Raw genomic sequence first — 20564 nt, forward strand, 5'->3', positions numbered from 1 at the left:
TCCATCCCAAAGTTAATGGCAGAAGAGAAGAGTAAGAGAGAAAAAGAGGTGTCCCCACTCCCCACCCAGTATGCAGCAAAATGGCAGGCGGCTACTGTGCTAGTGGTTTGATTCAATAATGCAAGGTTAGGTTTACGTTCATATTCTGTATCATTTTATGGAACCCAGAAAATAAATGGTAGTTATTTTATTTGGAAGAAAGTGCTACAGAGTTAAGAGAATTCTCAGCTCCTCACAAAAATACAGTTTTAATGGATTCTTAAACAGGAGATACTTGCAGTTACAGTCTCTACATTTTGCTAAACTATTTTCTCAACATTGTTATGATGTACTTTATGCTAGGGATCTATAACACTGTAGGTTAACCTTGAAAGAATGCCATTTTGCCATGATCAAGCTCACTGTCTGGGACCCTGAGGAGATACTGTATTCTCTTTTAGAGCAAGCTAAACTGATGGACGATAGTTGACTTGTTATGAGACAGGGTGATTTGGAGGTACTTAGCAGCTTCAGAATTAGAACATTGCTACTGAGGAACAATTAGCTTAATGGATTTTGCTGCCATTCATGTTTGGCTTATCATATGAAAAGTGGAAAGAGTCTAAATTAAAATCTGCACATCTAAATACTGAAATCTAGTGTATATACTTTTGTTTGCCATTGGGATGCTACCAAATATGGTCGGTGAACCATCCTGACGTGGCTTGAACATACTGTGCTGAAGTTCTTACTATGTCTATCAGGGCTGCCTACCAAATTATGAGATTGTATATGTTCTCTACAGTCACCCAGGAAATGGAGTAAAAGAACAAAACCTCATTAGATGTCAGTCCTTGTTAACATAACGGCTATTTCTATATTGTTGCAGGTATAACACAGGTGATTTTGGAAAACCACATTTATTGGGAATTACCAGGTGTTTACTAGTAATTGCCAGGTGTAAATGTTATAACTAATCACATTTTGGTCATTATGGCCTTTCTCAAATTAGTGGGCTCCAGATTTTTTGGAATTCACCTTTCTCATCAGAAAAATATAAAGTTGGGGAAGACTGCGTTTTTACCTATTGTGGGAAGTTATGATTTAATTATAGCTCCCTAATGTGAGCCTAGCACATATGATAAAAAGATATGTATAGCCACTCAAGATTTCCTTTGTTAATTCATACTGCTAAATGAATTGAGGTCATTGGATTGGGGCTGAATGGCAATTTGCTATTCTTGCAAAAATAAAAGCATGAGTATTGGAAAGAGCAAGAAAATGAGATCTTCACATACTAAAGAAAATGTTGGCCATTCCAATTGCTCGAGGGAATTTTCTTCCCTCATGTACCTGAACCTCTTTAACACCCCAATACAAATTGTGTGCAATTTATTAAAAAACAGGGAAGAGCTGTATGTCATGAAATAATTTTTAAAATGTAGATCAATCCTTTATGCAGACAATGATATGATTCTTGTAAGCAAAATGTAGCTGTATGTTTGAATATTTTGTAAGACATTTATTTTTTGTATTGGCTAATGATGACAGTTTTTCAACTCATTTTTTTTCTCCCATGGTTGTATTAAAAAGTTATAGACATGATTTTTTTTTCAAACTGGTTGATTTCTTTGGATGTATAATGTTGATAACTGTTGTGTGATACTGATTGTTTCAAACTACTGTGTGTATGTATGCAGCCTTAAAATGTGTTAGATTTGCACCTTAATCTTGAGCTCATTTGTATGGAAAAAGAATCCCATCAAATGAATCCAACACAAATAATGTGACAATAACCTGAGTTACATAGATCTGTGCAGAATTCGTAAATAATCATGCATTGAACAAAGGGCATAAAAGCTTCATTACATTTCCAACTATCAGGATCCCTAAGAATATCTTCACCTTATAAGGAATTTTGCATGGCGTGTCTTTAAATCCAGCATTTTATGGCCTAAATGCCAGAGTTGTTCTATCAGAGGAGGGTCATAGGTTGGATGTGTACAGAAAGGTCCCTAGAAACCTCTACTACCTCCTCTTTAGCCAGAAGCCATTGATGCCTTCCTTTGCATATCCTGAAGGGGATAGCAGCCATAAACATATTGTTCTAGCAGCAACAAGAGGCTGAACACTTTTATCAGAAGAGGTAGAGCAAAAAATGGCAACCTGACATTCTTAAATCCTCCAGTGACTCATTTGCTAGAGAACAAACTAACTTTTGACTACCTTGTATCTGGCTTGTTTTCTAGCCTTTTTTATAGACAAAAGAAGAACTTTGTGCAGTATCAGCTCTTAGGAGTAGTTGACAATGTAAAACTTTTAGATTGGCTATACCAACGTTAACCTTGATTTTCTGCTCTAAGGAGTCTCCCATAGATGATAGAACACTAACATATTTGGCTAATAAAACCTTGGGTTTTATTGGGGCTTGAGTCAAGAGGATTAGAATTGTGTTCCAGCATGGCATTAAGCAAGTAATTTTGTCTGCCCCTAACCAAGCTGATAGGGTTATTGTGAAAATAAAACGGAATTGTACTTGGATATATCGTTATGAGTTCCATGGTAGGAGGATGGAACCGAAATGGAGTACAGAGTAGAATGTTGGATTGACAATAAAAATTGCAGATATGACTGTGTCTAACTATGGTTTAACTTGGAAACAGCTCACATAGGCTGGTTCAATCAAAGCGATAGAAGGGTAATTTGAAGATACAGTAACAGTTTTGGTGAACTGGAAACTCTACATCCAGGGAAACACCCAGATCATTATTTTATCATCATAAAGTAGCACATTCTTCATAAAACCCTCTTGGCTTGTGTTTCTGACATGCTAATTTATGTGAACTGTCACTCAGTTTCATATAGAAGGTATTTAGGATCAGTATGTTCAGAGCATTGTTCTGGAAGTAATCCATTGGGGCAGTCAATAATATCTGTGAGACATGCATGTTTTAACCACAGTATTCTGCCTGTGCCTAGGTAAGATGACATATTTAATAAACTTTTTTTTTTTGCCAAGTGGCTGCTTTTTTCAATCGTATAAGAACTTGCTTATATTCTTGGGGTGAACTACAGGCAGAACATAGAGGAAGGAAAGGATGATGTGTCACGTGTGATTTCTGCTTTCCTACTTGCACTGTCACAGGACTTCATCCTCTCCAGAGAACTCTTGAGTGGGACATCCTCGTCACAGCACTGCAGCTCAGACTGAGACACAAACCTATTCTGGGTTATCCAGTCAGATTCACAGATAGAGTGAATAGAATCTGAACCTGGATTTTCCATATTTGAGGCCAGGCCTACACAATTTGTGTAACCCAGAGTCTCGGTTCTTGGGATTTTGGAAAGACCCAAGCCCACAAGTACATCTTTCAAGAATCTCATGTGCTGTTGTTCTCTAGAAAGCCTCAGGAATAAGGAGAAAGGGTTTGGGGGAGCTTAGTTGTGGTCATCCATTCACTCTTCAGTCTTGGAAACAAGGGAGTTTCACTGGCTCATATTATCTGACAAAGATGGAAGACTTAATAGGCTTTTAGCTCCTTCCTCCAGCTTAGCAGGTCTGTCCCTGTCTAAGCCATGACTATGCAGCCATTGCAACGTGAGTATTGCAACTTGCCGACTATATCAGCCACCATAATCAACCATTCTCTTTGGGCACATTCTCAATTGGTTGGGCTCCCACGTATGCCAAATGGAACCCACTAGGGGCTTGGCAAATCCCAGACAAGCAGTGAAATCAATAAGCTGTCAAGAGTATAGTGGAGTTAGTATTTTGCTAGTGAGCTGCATTTACAAAGATTGGTTTGGCCAGCTTACTATAAAAATTAAGAGTTTGAACCACTATACTAGATAGTTTTCCAAAAGTGTAACTGGCTTTCAGATAGATGAGTATATCATAGTAATTTACTATATATTCGTGCATGTGGTTTTGTAGACTTTGAGTTAGTAGTGAAAAATCCAGACAAAATATTCTTTATTTTTAAGGATATTTAATTTTCATCTGATAACTACTAGAAGTACACCAATCATTTTTAGTGGATAGAAAAGATTGCAAGGGTCAAAATCCTCCTTGGATAATAACAAAAAATGTTTAAATGTTCACTGATAAAATAAAACATATTAAATTACTTCTCCTGCCTGTAATTCCTTAAAGATCACTTTGAAATATTGCCAGCTGCCTTTTTGTTCTTTGTGGATTAATTCCATGGGCTACCCCGCTCAAACTGGGATTACAAAGGGAGTATGCTGAATTATAACCAGATTTGGGTATGATACTACCACTAAAAGGTAAGGCTAAAAACACTGAAAAGAATATAGAATTTACTTTTCTTCTTAGGAATGCTACAAAGGTGTCCCCAAAGGGGAAATAGTTTGCAGGAGAGAGTAAGTTTTTGGCCTCTAAAATCTATTTGACAAAGTGCTTCAGTGGTTGTTCCATATCCAGAAGACCTTGGGAAGACCTCAAAGTAGCCATGCCGAGCCTTAAGCAGCTGTGGCTGCTTTACAGCCCCAAGGAATGGATCTTGGGGGGCTCTTCACTTACAAGCAAACATCTCATCAGAGGCCTAATGATTTTGAGTCATCCAGTTTTGAAGAGGTCCAATCCTCTCCCAGTTTTTCCACAGCTTCTGTTTTTTCAGCCTGAGATGAAATGCTGCAGCTGATGCAGTATAGTGTCAGTTAGGGAGGAGTCAAAGACATCAAGATGGTGGCAGCAGCTGTACAATCAAAGCCCCAACACTTTTTATATGTGCTGCACATGTGACTCGTGTCAAAAGGGGTGGGTCTTTGATTTATGCAGTTGCAGCTACCAGCTTAACTCTTTTGACCTTCCCCAGGGATGCCCCTGCAGTGAAGTAATTAGTACCAGCCAGAAGTCAGGATAAACTGAGTTCTAATCTCCTGTCGGATATAAAGCCTTTTAGAGGGACTTGGATAAAGGAGGGAGATATTGTACATGCTCCCCTGGGGGCAGCTTGGAGAAAAGTGTGGGATAAAAATCTAGTACTTCAAGTACAAAATAGTTGATAAAAGTTAATCCATCCAACAGGGCAGTCACTAAGAGTTCACTTGATGTTCTAATATATAGGGAGGCCACTTATGTATTGCCAAAAAAAAAAAAAAGAAAAGAAAAGAAAAAAAGGAAATGCGTCACCAAAAAAAATCAGAAGGTTCTCTTTATTTGGAGTGTCAGCAAGAGAAAAAGGCAAAAAAAGAAGTGTCACAGAATGAACTAGGAACAATGGTCCCTTCAAAGCCATCAAACCAACCAAAAATTGTTGATTACTTAGCACAAGAAATTGGTAAGTAAAATTAAAGACAGAAGAAGAAAACAAGCCCTATTTACATGCTGAACTGATAAAATGCTTTAAATTGGACTTACAAATGAAGATCGAGAAACCACAACTGCTAGATGTCTCTTCCTCCCTTTGGGTAGAATTAGATTACTATATCAGAATGATTTCACAGCAATTCCTCCCTTGAGACTGTTCCCCCTCCCCATCCCCACAATTCCAATTTCTGCAAAGAAGGGTCACGATGAAAATTTTACAAATGAGAGTGCCTTGGATTTTATATCTAGGCAAGGTCTACAGAACATAATTTCCATTTTTGAATATTTAACAACAATAAATAACAATGTGGATGCCTTAAAAAAGTCTTTCAAGGTATTCTCCCCAAATCATCTATATAAATCAACAATTATTATGGAAGCACAAAATATTGATGTTAAGAAGGAGCACCTTGTACCTGGTCCAGAGTAACACTTAAATTCCAAATTCCATCTCTAATATCAACAGGAGGGCGTATATACCACAAAGAGAATCTTTATTATTGTAAAGTAAAAAAGGTAGAGGGAAATCAAGAACAACCAGACCCTTCAAATTAACCATGTGTCTTTACAGATTATCACAAATAGGGGTTGTTGGAATACTGAAACAGCCATTATTCTTTCTCTAAGCCAGCTCCTCCAGGATCAGCACCATCTGATTGATTTCCTGGCAGCTGAATAGTGAAATAGGATGTCAGAGAAGTCTATTGACATTAAAATGTTCCAGAATTCCTGGTATGCTGCTCAAAATGAACCATTCCTGGGTATTTTCCAAATAATACCATGGTACATGTTTCATGATGACAGAATATGCTGGCTTTTCAATTTACCAATTCAAACTGAAGTGACTCCTTTAAGCAATGGAAATAAACTGCTGGATTCAAATAATCACAAAGACATAGCGTCAGTCCTGCCCTTGACAAAGAGTAGTTTAAATGAACACCTGAGATAACCACAGAGAGAAAAATTATGTATGAAGCTCTGGAAGCAAGACTGATTAACTCCTCTGAAGTACTGTCAAATTGTGAGCGAGATGAAATATTGAGAAAATTAGAGAATCTTAAGCAGGCATTGTTAATAACACATACTGCAGTTGAATCTTTCATAGATCTGATAGCAACAGCTTCTAAGGGGGGGCAGCAATAATTATAATAAACAAAATGCACCCTTGATATATTCTGATCCAGCTGATGAGATAGAGAGAAAAGAAAACAGAAGGAAATTGATATTCCAGTTTTCATAGCTGAAGAGTGGCAGATTCTGTAGTACCCAAGGACTGACACCCCAATGATCTCCTTTCATTTGTTACAAGACCTGGAACACTGCACTTTGATGACCAACTTCCTATCATAGTTACAGCCCCATCCAATTTGTCACAGGCTTCAGTAATGCCACAGAAGGAAATTCCTTCTAACTGGACGCTCAAGTCATTGGATGTTCTGCCATTTTTCTTCCTTATCTAATACAACTAAATATCAAGGACATTCAGAACTTTGGGTTATGGAGTACTGTAATGGCAAATTGTGGTGTCAGAAATTGTCAGTGTCTCTTCCAATAGTTATTTGTACCCAGAAAGAAGAGAGAAATGAATGTGGTGAAGCTGATTAAAAAGAAATGGCCCCAAAGAGACCTTCCTTATTTTACTACTATGCATCCTCCAGACAATGTTATCAGAACTGGTCACTATGTTATACAAGAAGTACTGATGAAGAATCAGAAAAGAAGATAATTCCCGCTGGATGAGAACACTTGGGTATTTTTAACAGAACTGGATAAGGAGCCTCTTTGGATTCAGAAGGTCCAAACCCGTAAATAAGGCGATTAAATGATGAGAGATAATCTTTTCAATGTGGTAAGGACTTCTCAAATGATCTGTGCACGAGTGAATAATCCACAAGATGTGTACAGCTGGATTAAAATAATTTAATCCCCAGCACAGTGGGGATATGGCAGATCAGCAGCTTCTGAGCAATCTGAAACTCTGTTTAGAGTCTAGCACTACTGCAAAATAGCAGCTGCCTTCCATTTTATGACCACTCACAGCCCAACTTTAGCCTAAACTCTTAACAGCAAATACCTTGGGAAAGTAAGACTTCATGAATCTTTTACTAAGGCCAAACCAGAGAGCTTCAAGACCTAGACTGTGGTTTGAAGAGTCTCACTTCCCAAAGTGACATTATAGGGACTATTAGAACTTCATAATAAAAATGGTGCTTAGGAACAGGATCCTGGTCCAGTAGATCTAGATCAGGGTTCCCCAAAGTGGTCATTGTCAACACCCAAGGGTTGATGGCACTATTCAAGGGGTCAATGTTGTTGTTATTATTCCTAATGCTATTAGTTAACATAGTATTTATTAAATTATTTCCTATAATAAATGTTTGGGGGTTGTTGAATAATCTGAAACTTCATGAAGGGGCTGATGAGCTGAAGAGTTTGGGGACTCCTGATCTAGATGATGCAAGTCCTCCAATTAGTGATGTGTAATAATGAGGTGCTTAGAATTTTAAAAATTTACTTCTGTTTGTTTGGAGGGGGGTTGACCCTGGAACTTCCTTACGTAGATTTTTAGCCAAAGATGGAATGAAAGAATAGAAAAGGAAGGTTAACAAGGAGTGAAAAAATTGACTTTTTCTTTTTTTTTAGGATGATAAAACTGCATTTCTTTTTTCAGGCTGAATCCTGTAATTGGTGTATACCCCTCATACTTACTACCTCACTTTGTTAAATGACTGTATTCTCATACAGCCAACAAAAGTGACTTTTTATTAGTAAACTATATCATTGCAGAATGCTTAGGCACAGTAGGCACAGAGGTTCAAATCAAAAGGAATATTCATGCAGTAATACAGAATAGTTGGTTTACTATTAAAAGATTAGAAATTTAAGACATTAAAGAAAGATGACAATACTGACAATACTTTCAAGTTTTACCTTGTCATGTGATAGTTTACACTCAGAAATATCCCAGGAATGCTCAACTTAATAAATATACTTAATATACACAGGGCAAAATATAGTCTAATTTCAGTCCACACTGAATGTAAAGAATGTTTTAATTTTAACATCAATTCACATTTTTCCCTCTTAATTTTTCTGCCATCTGTAATGCCTTACCAAAATCAGAGATTTTGCAATCTCAGAAGTCTCACATTTGCTAGGAATGATAAATACCTAATAAACTTAGCAATGTTTATCAGCTATGGCAAATATATAGTTATTTTCATAATATCCTTCACATTCCACATAGAAAGTCATTTACATTCATGAATCAATGACTTGCCCTCAATGTGATAATGAGAAATTACAATAATATCTCTTAGCAGGACTACCTCTGCATGTAGATATTGAAGTTGTATCTGTGATTCATGCTATTAAACTGCCCTTTATCTTATATCTGACATCTTAAGTTCATTATGCCGTTGTCAGCAAATTTTCAAATCAATCCCAACCAGCAATTATAGAATTAATTATAGCTGTTGTGGGATTAATTTATGGAAATATCTAGGAAGGTTGTGAAATGTGTAGTTGTTGCTATTACAAATAGAATCCGCTGAGTATGTCCTATGTCCAGATTCCATTTTGCACTTACCTTTATGAAGCTTGCTGGTTTTGTCTCACTTTTTCTCATTATATGATTTGTTTTATTATGGTAATCTTCACTAGAAGATGTTGGGGGCCAATTCATTTATAGTTATGAGTCTTTGCTATGTAATTCATTTTTTTAAAGGAGACAAAGATTTGCATACAATGTGTATAGCTTGATTTATGTTTATAGATTCAGATGCAGAAATAACTCTCATTATAATTTCATGAGAAATACACATATTTCATTATAACAGGGATGACTAATGACAGGTAAACTGAGTGCATGTTGAATTTGCCTATCTGGGTTTTAAGTGTCAATTTCAAGACTTCTACTCTCTTTTTAAAATAATTTGTTATCTTTTTACCTGAATATGCAAAAGAAAGACTTTTAGAAAACCTTGGTGAAAAAGACAGAGGAGTAGGATGAACTACAGATGGTGCTTAGTTCTCTCCTCTGCAAATTTAGAGTAGAAAAGTGACTGGAATGGGCAGGACCAAAAGTGAGAATGAAAGGTCATGAAGAGTCAGTGACATTCAAGCTTTCAATTTTAACTTTCAAGCTTTCAGCTGCTGGGAGGGGAAACTTGTATCTCCATTTCATGCAATATTGCAGTTATCCCAAACTGGCATTTGTTGACAAGCCAGGATCTCTTGGAATCCTTCATGAACCAAGCAGTCAGTTCAAATGAACGTCTTTCCTCTGTAAAATAGGATACAGGCCCTTCTCTATACAGGTGTACCAATGTTGGCCTGTAGTCTGCTACACAAAGTATGCTTTGCATTCTCTCTCTCTCTCTTTTAAACTAAACCTGTATTTGTTCATTGGGCAATAAAATCAGGAGACATTCCTCTTCTGTTCCCACAGCCATTTTGTAGCCTCACGTGTGCCAATGACTTTCTGAGAGTTTGTAAAAAAACAACCCACAATATGTCACTCTGCCTGTTCAAACGCACTGAAGGCAGTGACACTTGCATATAGACCAAAGCAAAAGTCTTGCCCATTTAAAATGAAATGAACCCATTTTTTACTTGAAAATTCCCACAAAGCAAAACCAAACAACTCCTCCCCCCCACCCCCCAAAATCTAGCCATGTTTCCTGGAAAGGAACATGAGATATTAATATAGAAAAACTAGTGGTTTTATTTGCCTCTTTTTCTCCATCCTGTTTCATTGTTTGTATTTTTACTGGGCATATTAATATTAGAAGTTGCAGAAACTAACATTAATGTGGTTTACCAAAAATCGTCAGGAATACTTTGAAAACACAGATAGTAAATACAGTGGAACCTCGGGTTACGAACGCTTCCGTTAACGAACTTTTCGGGTTACGACCAGCTCCAGCCGCAAAATTTTGCCTCGGTTTGCAAACTCCGCCTCGGGGTACGAACAGGATATGCGGCCATTTTCCCTCCCGTGACACGGTCCGTGGCCATTTTTCCACCCCTGACACGTGGTCCGTGGCCATTTTCCACCCCTGACACGTGGTCCGCGGCCATTTTCCGCCCCTGACACGTGGTCTGCGGCCATTTTTCCGCCCCTGACACGTGGTCCGCGGCCATTTTTCCGCCCCTGACACGTGGTCCGTGGCCATTTTCCGCTCCTGACACGTGGTCCGCGGCCATTTTTCCGCCCCTGACACGTGGTCCGCGGCCATTTTTCCGCCCCTGACACGTGGTCCGCGGCCATTTTTCCACCCCTGACACGTGGTCCGCGGCCATTTTTCCGCCCGACACGTGGTCCGCGGCCATTTTTCCGCCCGACACGTGGTCCGCGGCCATTTTCCGCTCCTGACACGTGGTCTGCGGCCATTTTTCCACCCCGACACGTGGTCCGCGGCCATTTCCTGCCCCTGACATGTGGTCGTAGGGAGGGGGACTCTCCCTCCAAGCAATAGCCGCCTCCCTGTCCTCCACGCCAGAACGGATTAACGGTAGTTACATTGAACCTTATGGGGAAATTTGCTTCGGGTTGCGACCAATTCGGGCTGCAACCAGAGTCACGGAACGAATTAAGTTCGTAACCCGAGGTACCACTGTATGCAAGTTTCTGTGGTGTTTTCATATACCACAAAATCAAATGTTCACTTTGAATTATTTCAGTTTCTTATTGACTCAATATAACATTATGTTCAATTGCAAACTTGATACTGACTACGTTTTTCTTTCTCAATAATATTATTCATCATTCTAAGTCTGGATCTTGTGTAAATCACTGGCAGTGTTTCAGTTACTTTGGCAAAGCATGTTAATCTATGGTAAATATCAATATGTGCTTTGTTATGAATATGTTTTGCTATTTTCCAGCTGAGGTTTTTTGACGGCAAAAAATTATGAAGACCCCAGATCACTGTGATGTAGTAAAAAATAACGCTAATGTCAAGCATGTACAGTATATGGACAGCCGACCAGCCCTCTCTGCAAAGCAAGGCTTGTGTGGCTCAATCTCTGCCAGAAAGATGGGAATAATTCACTTGGCATCACATTAAAAAAAGGGAAATGCATTACCATACTCTTGTGTATGCTAATTTGTGTACACATTCATTACCTATAATTAATATATTTTAAACAGAAAATCAGAGCCGTTGCTAGGTTATTTGTGTGGCTGGCATTCAACAGCTTTGGGGACGGAATCTGATGAAGCTTGCACTGATCATAGCCCCTTCAAGGAACTGTGTGAGACTAGGCTGAAGCTGCCATAACCTAAAGATGAAGCAGGCACGTAAGCAGGGAGGACAAAAGTCAGGAGACTTGTCTATGAGATCCCTTCAGGGAGGTAGATAAGAAGGAAGCAAGTCGTTAAGGAAAAAAACAAAGGACCTGAACCAGAAAAAGGAAGTTGGGCCTGAGACAAAATGGAAACCCTCACTCCAGTCCCATCAACTTGTAAATCAACCCAGCAAGGACTTTTGGGGATAAAAGGGGTCCCAAAGGCCACCCACTCTGAGTCGTCTTAGTCATCTGAGTCACCTTTGGATCCAGACTTGGTGGCTTCTCTAGCTAGTGCCTGGCAGCTTAGTTGGGAAGGACGTGGGTAAGTGTGGATGAGCATGTGTGTGTGTGTGTGTGTATGTGTGTGTGTGTGTGTGTATGAGAAAGACCAAATGTACCTTGCAACCAGTAAAGCTTTGCTGTTACTTTAAATTCACTGGGTCTCTGTGTATTACAAAGAACCTCTTGTGCCTCAGTGTTCGGTTGGGAGTGATTTGTGTGTATCCCTAATTATTTCCCGGCTGTTGACTAGGGCTGTGTGTCTGTCTGCTCCAGCCGCACCTATCTGGAAAACCCAGGCAGAAAGCAAGGGGGGCTGACAAGATCCACGTGCCTCAACAGGCTGTGTGTGTGTGTGTGTGTGTGTGAGTGACCATAAGCCGAACCTGGGAGCAGCGTGTGTAACAACTGCGGCTTTTGTTTTTTTGCAAAAGGAAGGGGCTTTGCTAAGAAGCCCCTTCTTGTATGCTGTGGAGCTGATTGGTGGGGTTCAAAGCACATAAATATGAGCACATGAATGTCACAAGTATTAAAATATTCAAATGTTTCTTTTGCAGCAATTGGCAAACTAATTTTACTCTGATACATACAGAAGACAAAAAGTGGGCTAGAACTGTAGGAGAAATCATACCTATAATCATATCATAAGTTAATTGCTTAGTGCACTGTGTCAGATAGAGAAGACAAAAAAGTCATGAATGCAGCAGGCCAATTCTGCTACAGGACAGGAGGAGCTGCTTACAAGCATCTGCTCACTGAGAGTGAGTTCTTTTTTTTAATAGTAATTTTATTAAAAATTATACTTACAGTGATAAAAAACTAATACAAACTAAAAAAAAAAGAATGAAAAAAATAGAAGGTGCAGAAAAATATATATTAAAAAATAGAAAAGAAAGAAAAAATAAGAATATAGTAAAGAAAAATAAAAGAAATATATAAAGAAATGGCTTCCTCCTTCATCACAAGAAGTAAAAACAATTTCTCTTAAAATACAACAAATGATCTTTCTTCCCATATCCCATCTCTTATCTATAAAGAAATCCTTAAAACCTCATCATTTCAGTCCTGATCAGCAAAAGTCCATTAAGGTTTATCAGCGATAACAACATATCTATTTTAACCTTGATCAAATAAACCCACTTTATATTCCTTCCTTCTACTTTTAAGAATCTTGCTCTTTAGTCCCTTCAAATAATGTCTTAGAACTTGATTTCTTTTCATTTTTTCTTTGCACCTTCTCACAAAATTCTTGAAAGCTTTAACAAGTCTCTTTTGTAAATCCAATATAGGAAAATTATCCAGGTCGCTTTCTTGGTTTGTTATTTGTATATCCCTTTTAATTATTAAGACATCAGCCAGTTTCTTTTGTATGTCCAGTGTAGCATCTTTTTCCATGTCATTTTTAAATCCACTTTCAGATCAGACTTGTTTGGTAAAACTTGTTCCTCTTCCATAACATCTTTTAAACACAGCCTATCTATAGAGGCAGGCACTCTTAAAATTAACTTCTGGGTCCATTGTTCAAAAATATCCTTCAATACATTCAATGTTAAAATATTTTGCTTCATCCCGTATTAGTAAGTCAAACTTAAATCTTCTTCTCCTTTAACTGTAATCTTTAGTTCTTTTTAGTGTCCAGTAAAGTCCCATCCTATCATGTTTTTTTTTTAAAGAATTCAAAACAAGCATTTTCCCATGGGAAGGATTCTTGTAATTAATTCCAAAATCTTATTTCAAATTCTTCTGGACCTTAGTCTGTTTGTGAATTTCCAAAATCAAAATTCTAATCACACTTTTGCTGTCTATTCATTTTTTTAAAAAATCCTTAAACTTGTATTTAAAACTACTCAGGCTTTAAAGCTCAAGTCTGAAAAACAATCTATTGACAAGGATGCTTCATTTAACCACACAGTTACTAACCAGATAGGCAGTAATAGATCTGCTGTTCTTGTGGATCTGTTATACAAACACATAGCAGGTGTATGTGGCGTTTCCAAATATTTTCTCTGCTTCCAGCACTCACCATGGGGATACATAAAGCATCTTTAGTGAACAATGCAACACAATAAGCTTCTTTCCCTAAATATTCTTGGCATATCGAGAGAGATACCTTGCCATGGCTTAGAGTCACCAGGTGTCAGTTAAAATGTGACAGAACATAACAACAACAACAATACAATAGAATAAGCATTGCAAGTGAAATACACATTAAGGGACTTTCTTGTTTGAAGGAGATATATGCTGGATGCATTATTACTTTCCAGTCTTATCTGCACATTGCAATATTACTTTCTTTTATTCTTTTTTATCTTTCTTCTCACATTGTGAGGGTGGCCTGAAGGTCAGGGACCCATCGTTTTGGGACGTGAGCATGCTTAAATGTCAGCTTGCTTGCAGCTGGAGATTTCAAACCCAGTTCATAACACATCAGAAACCAGTGTAGAGATTAGGAATTATGGGGGAAGAACAACCCCTCCTTTTTTGTCCCCCATTCAGTCCTGTTTTTGAAGGGCTATGAGAAGTCAAGCTGAGGGCCCTTAAAGCCACCTTACTGTTCTCTCCCCAGTATCAGCATCAATGTGTATTGACAAGCAGAGATGTATTTGGAAGCATGCAGAATATATTCTTGTCAATATACCAATGTATATGGACATATACATAATGTGCACCAATATACACAAGCCTGGGCACAGCTATTCACCAAGGGAATAGTGGATGTTGATGGAAAAGCCGTTTAGTAACTGTGTGCCTGGATCTGTTCAGTTGTTCACCATGTAGGGAACGAAAATATCCACCTGAGCTGATCTGGGTAGAGGAACTTGATTCTACACACAGTGGGCCTTTATTGGGTCAGAATGAGACATTATTGCTTACTTCTCATAGCGTTGCCCTGCAGAGTGAATTACCTATCAAGACAAATGTACCTCATTGGTCATGTAAGTTCACCAAACCCTTTTTTTTGGGGGCGGGGGGGTTGTTTGCCTTTCTGAAATAGGAAAAAATAGACATGCACGCATGCAAATAGCTGGTAGGGAATAATACCTGGTACATTGTCTGATGGTTTATGGATGTACCTGGTTTTTATATTTTCATCTAGCATTTTAATACAAAAAGATAAAGGTAACATTTCCCTCAAGCTAAGCTCAGTTCTGTCAACTGCATGGACACATCAATGCAGTCTTCTTGGCAATAAGAAAGTTTGTGTCAGTACTTTCTTCTTCTTTTTAACATAGTCTACTCTATACTCTAGGATTTCTTAGTGGTGTCTTATTAGCTGGGTTCTATCCTGTTTAGTTCTTTTGAGATCAGCTAAGATTAGCTACATAGTACCTGCTGAGGCAAAGGGAAGAATCTTCAGCTAATTCTTTGGCATGCAAATTTCGGCCTTTCTCACTTCTACAGATTGAGGTAACTGGTAAAACAGTAAAATCTGAACTGCAGAACCTCATCCTGGGAGCCTCTCCAATCTCTTCCTCTGAGAAGAAGTTCATCCGCATACACAGATTTGTACATCTGTTGATGCATAGCATAATCTCTAAGGTACCAGGTGTATCCCCAGGACCCGGGGCAGATGGGTGCCTTGTTGTAATTTCAGAGTGGCCCAGCAGCAGTGGCTGCCAAAATCACAACCCTGTAGTACATTGATGATTGATGGTTATGTGCCATCAAGTTGTTTTCAACTCCTAGCAACCACATCGACAGATTTTCTCTGTGACAATCTATCCCTAACCTGGTCTTTCGGGTCTCATTCATCTCATCATTCACTCATTCATTCACTCATCATTCACTCTGTAACTGAGTCCATCCACCTTGCTGCTGGTCATCCTCTTCTTCTATTTCCTTCCGTCTTTCCCAGCCTTAGATCCTTTTCCAGAGAGCTGGGTCTTTACAGAATGTGTCCAAAGTAAGATAATTTGAGCCTGGTCATTTGTGCCTTGAGTGAGACTTCTGGGTTGATTTGTTTGATGATCCATCAGTTGGTTTTCTTGGCTGCTCGTGGTATTCTCAGGAGTCTTCTCCAACACCACAGTTCAAAGGTGTCAGTATTCCTACTATGATTCTTCAAAGTCCAATTTTCGCTTCCATAGAGTGTCACAGGGAATACTGTGGCTTGCACGATTCTGTATTACATTGCTGTAGTGATTTTCTAGTAAGATAGAAAAAGACACTTAGGAATGCAAAAAGCATGCAAAATATTAAAAATAAGTAGCCAACCCATTTTTAGTTTGGTTATAGACTTCTTTCCCTGCCTTCTGGCTGCAATGCAGTGAACCTGCATGTTATTTCATCCATAAGAATTATTGTGCCTAGTATTTTACATCTTGTCACTGTGACAGTCTCGATAGGACCTGCACTAATACACTAAATGTGTGTTTAATTGAGAGTGAGATTCCTGCTTTGGCACATGGAGGGTACAAACCTGCTCCTTTAAAATTAACAGGAGTTTTGTTTAATTGCTTGCTTGCTTATTTGTTTATGATTGATTTCCCCAGGGACTTGATTAGACCTCAGTTTTAAGCATGCCTTTCATTCTTGCCAGAACAGGTATAATTAGACAGATAAATGAAGTCAGGAACATGAATTTTATGCTGCATTTTCTCTTGTTTTCCAGCCTATTCAACAAAGCTGAATAAATTCCCCATCTTCAATTTTGATGATGACCTGAAGTACCTTTGTATCAGTGCTGTGAGCCCAAATACAACTAAAGCGACTCTGTATGCTCTGAATGTGTGGCGATATTGGTGCATGACAAAAGGCCTGAAAGATTACATGGACATTACAAAGGTGAGGGTCCATGGTTACGTTTACCTGAATCTTAAGATTACCTTGGCAGAATGGCTAGGTGAAGGACAGGTAGTAAAAACATTGTTCCAGTGTTATATCAACTTTATTGGCTTCCAGTTTATTTCTGAGACCAATTCAGCTAGGAAACTGCAAGCATCCTAGACCAAGCTAAATCCAAAAATGCTAGGGAACCCTGGAAGCTTGGCATTCAGACAAATCAGCCATCAACAAATACATAGAAATAAACCATATTACACATCATTCAAAAGAGACAATAAAAAAGCTAAGAAGGACACAAAAAGACCAGAATACATCCTCTCCAGCAACCAACACCCAGATAAGCAGGGATTAACACCAGACAAACAATCAAGCAGAAAACAATATCCTAATCAAGGAACTACTAAAAGGAAAATCACACCCCCACCAGAACTGGCAGGGTAAGCTACAGTATATAAACAGGGAGCAAACCCCACTCTCATTTGCACTGATGATGTTACCTAGTTGGGTAACCAAATGTCTGCAAGCAAACAACCAAGCTCAGAGAGCACCAAGGACTCCATAGTTCAACCTGAGCTACATATATTCTCTTATATTGGAACATGGGAAATCTATCTTACAAACATGTAAGTTGCTGGTAGAGGTGGCTTCTAAGTTTTAGAATGTACAGGTTTACAAAAACAAATCCCTACCCTCTCCCTTGAACTGTGCTTAGAATGAAGCTTTTTCTCCTTCTCCTTCCTGTCCCCTCAGGAGGGTTTTGAATTGGGGACTCTTGGAAGCTGCTTGGACAGATGGAGGGTCAGAGCCTTTCTGTGCAGCCATGGAAGTGAGTGTGCAGTTACTACACTTTTCCATTAAGCAACCTATACTGATACAGCAGCAGCCACTTCTACATTTGCATGCATGATGCTTCAAAGTCTGCGCAGTTCTCTTATAATTATGAAGTGGTATGTGGTGCTTTGTGTGTTACAAGTAAGTCACTGAAGTATGTCCTCAAAATAGCAATTGAATCTGGTAAAAATCAACACAGCCCTATTTCAGAAATGAAAAGGGTCCATTGTAAAATCTGCCTTAAAACATGTCTGCATTCTGTGAAATGCACATTTTGTTCCAGTCATATAAAATATTCTTAGCAAATGATTTTAACGTTTTAAACTACCAGGATCCAGATCTGGCTCTCTGACTCCCCTCAGCTCCTTTTGTCACAACCTGTCTGGCTCTGAGCCTGTGTCTCCTTGCAGCTTAATAAAGGCTGATGTGCAGATGTGAAAGAAGATAGCTGAAATTAATCTTGTGATGAGAGGTCGCAAAGAAAAGGTTTCTAGCAACTTTCTCGGTATCAAAGGCAATGTCATTCAAGCGTTCCTCCTGTTTTTGCCAGTGCTTCATTATAACCCGTTTAGAGTTTTCTTTTTTAATTATGAGTTTTATAGAGGCTGTAAGATGCTCTGACTAGAAAGGCAGGAAAATTGGTTTCCACAATGGATGTGGAACATGCAACAATCAAAATATGAAGTCTATGCAAGTCTGTATGTACGTCTGTGGTGTATGTGTGTGTGTGTGTGTGCATACACATACATGCATGTGTGTATTATTTCCAAACCATAGACTTACAGCCAAGTGATATATGATACCGAGTGCACTTGCATGTTTACAGCTGACACGTAGGTTTATGAAAGTACAAATAACATCAGCTGCAGGGTTACATAACATTTATGTAATAGGCTGATAATTATCAGGTTACAGCAGGTGTAAAGAGGGTGCATAATCCTTTCCTGACTCAGACGGAAACAGATTTCCTCCTCGAATATGATATTTGCATGAGCACCACAAGGGGCGTTTTCTCAAAAGCCATGGCCAGCTTTAGAATTTTTCTGAGGTCCAAAAGGGGCAGAGTTGAATTCCTCTTTTGTCCTGCTAGAAACCTCCTCCCACAGTTCCTGCCCTACTGACAGTATTACATTTCAAACAAATTTCCCATTTCATGCATAGATGGGTTATATTTTATGCCCACTTTGGTGCTCAGTGCACCACAGAGAAGCGAGTGCGCTGAAAAATTGTTGATGAATGATTTTATCTTATTTTTACAAATTAAATTGAATTTACTGTGTACTACCTTAAGAGAAATTTGGTGTGAGAGGGTGGAAGAAAAGTAATTTAAATAAATAGAAATGAAGCAATATAAATATAGAAAAATCTGTGGTAACAGGATGGATGGTTATAAAGTAAAAGAACCTTATGGATCAAATGTATAATAGTTGGGTTAGAGTACTATGGACTTGAATATTTGGTGATCTATCAAACTGAAAACTGCCCATTAGTCACAGTGTAGGAGCCTGCTGGTAGCTTGCTACAAATCTCATGCTTTTGCTGTTTGAGAATGCAAAAGCAGACCAACTGGAAAAGCAGTCCATAGGACCCTAGGCATGGTATCTTGAGTTCAAATTAGAGTAAATATGCACCAGTCCAAGTCATCACAGGCTTGCAAGAGTATGAGCCCCATTTTTAGAAAAAATAAGGTAGCCACTTGAGACAAGAAATGCTGGAGGCTAAGGCTTTGTGTTTTATGTGGGTGTCACAGCTGGCATGCTGTCCACTGCTGCAGTGAAAGATGTTCCCTGGCACCACTGCTGAAATTACCTTCTGATAGAATGAAAGACGATACCATTATATCCTTTGCTTCAGACAATGAAAAGTCTGGGCCTTGCCCCAAAGTTGAGGAGAAGGAGAAGAAGCAAGTAACCAGCTTGTTTGTCTGAATCATAATATATTTGTGGAAGTTTCAGTTCAATCCAGAATGTGTACCTCAACCAAAAATAGAGGGAAGGAAATGTCCTGTGAAATTTAATTTAAATGTTCTCAATTCTTATGACCCAGATTCCAGCAGTGAAACTCAATGAACTCCTTGAGGATTTCTATGTCACTGTGAAGAAAACAGATGGTGCTGATTTTCTGGCCACATCTCTTCATGCCATCCGTCGGGGATTAGACCGGATACTGAAGAACGCTGGAATCGGTTTCTCTATCACAAGTGAAAGCTTCAGCTCCTCTACCAAGAAACTCAAGGAGAAGCTGAGGGTGCTAAGCAAGGCTGGAATGTCAGGCGCTCGTTCTCGTAACATTGTCTATTTCTCACTTGCAGATGAAGAAGAGATGTGGAGGACTGGGTGCCTGGGGGATGGAAGTCCACTTGCTTTATTATCCACCGTGGTAAAATATAACAGCCAGTACTTGAACATGAGGACGTTACAGGAACATGCCGATTTAATGTACGGTGACATTGAGCTACTGAAGGATTCACAGAATCGGCCCTTTTTTGCACGGACAGATAATGTGAAACGAGAGAAAAGAATGGGCTTGACTAGAGTTTGTTATGGCCAGATATACCACGAGCATGCCAAAGGGCAGAGGCTGTGTCCCTACTGCCTCTTGTACAAGTACATGTATATCCACCGACCCCCATCACAGATGGAAGCCAGGTCCCCTTTCTACCTGACTGCTCGGAAGGAGACAATGGCTATGGGTAACATTTGGTATGAAGAACAGAGGATGGGATTGCGCTCTCTAAGGGGGATTGTCCCAAAACTAGCTAAAAAGATCAGACTTGACCAATGTGAAAACTTCACTTTTGTCTCCTTCACTCAGGCCTCCCACAAGTTTGGTTCTCTTAATTCCTATCAGTAATGGTTAAGCTAAATATGTCTTTAATGACAATGACACAGAGCATTTCCACATGCTGGAAGATAATGACTCATCCTTGTGAGTACTTCAGTGGGGAGGAGAGCTGAACCCTTTCTTCATCTTGATCCAAATACAAATCACCCTGAAGCCACCTTCTCTATACCACAGAAAGTCCTCCAGTGGGTACAGCAGAGACTTTCCTCTTGATATAAAT

The 20564-nt window shown here is 39.1% G+C and overlaps 1 protein-coding gene and 1 pseudogene across 1 annotated transcript in view; both read left to right on the plus strand.

The window, feature by feature from the left end:
* Window positions 1–20353, plus strand: part of KIAA1958 (KIAA1958 ortholog) — a 56840-nt gene extending 36487 nt beyond the window's left edge. Inside the window, exons 2-3 of the mRNA XM_025166058.2 lie at window positions 16497–16669; window positions 19547–20353. Of these exons, the coding sequence (XP_025021826.2) occupies window positions 16497–16669; window positions 19547–20353 (980 nt within the window). The remainder of the gene's footprint in view (window positions 1–16496; window positions 16670–19546) is intronic.
* LOC148213853 (pleckstrin homology domain-containing family A member 1-like) lies at window positions 6894–7795 on the plus strand (annotated as a pseudogene).
* Window positions 20354–20564: the final 211 nt, after the last annotated feature.

The sequence above is a fragment of the Python bivittatus genome, unplaced genomic scaffold, assembly GCF_059951505.1.
Source record: "Python bivittatus isolate LINGU-HERP-01145 unplaced genomic scaffold, Pbiv_v1 ctg000850_np1212, whole genome shotgun sequence".
Classification (NCBI taxonomy): domain Eukaryota; kingdom Metazoa; phylum Chordata; class Lepidosauria; order Squamata; family Pythonidae; genus Python; species Python bivittatus.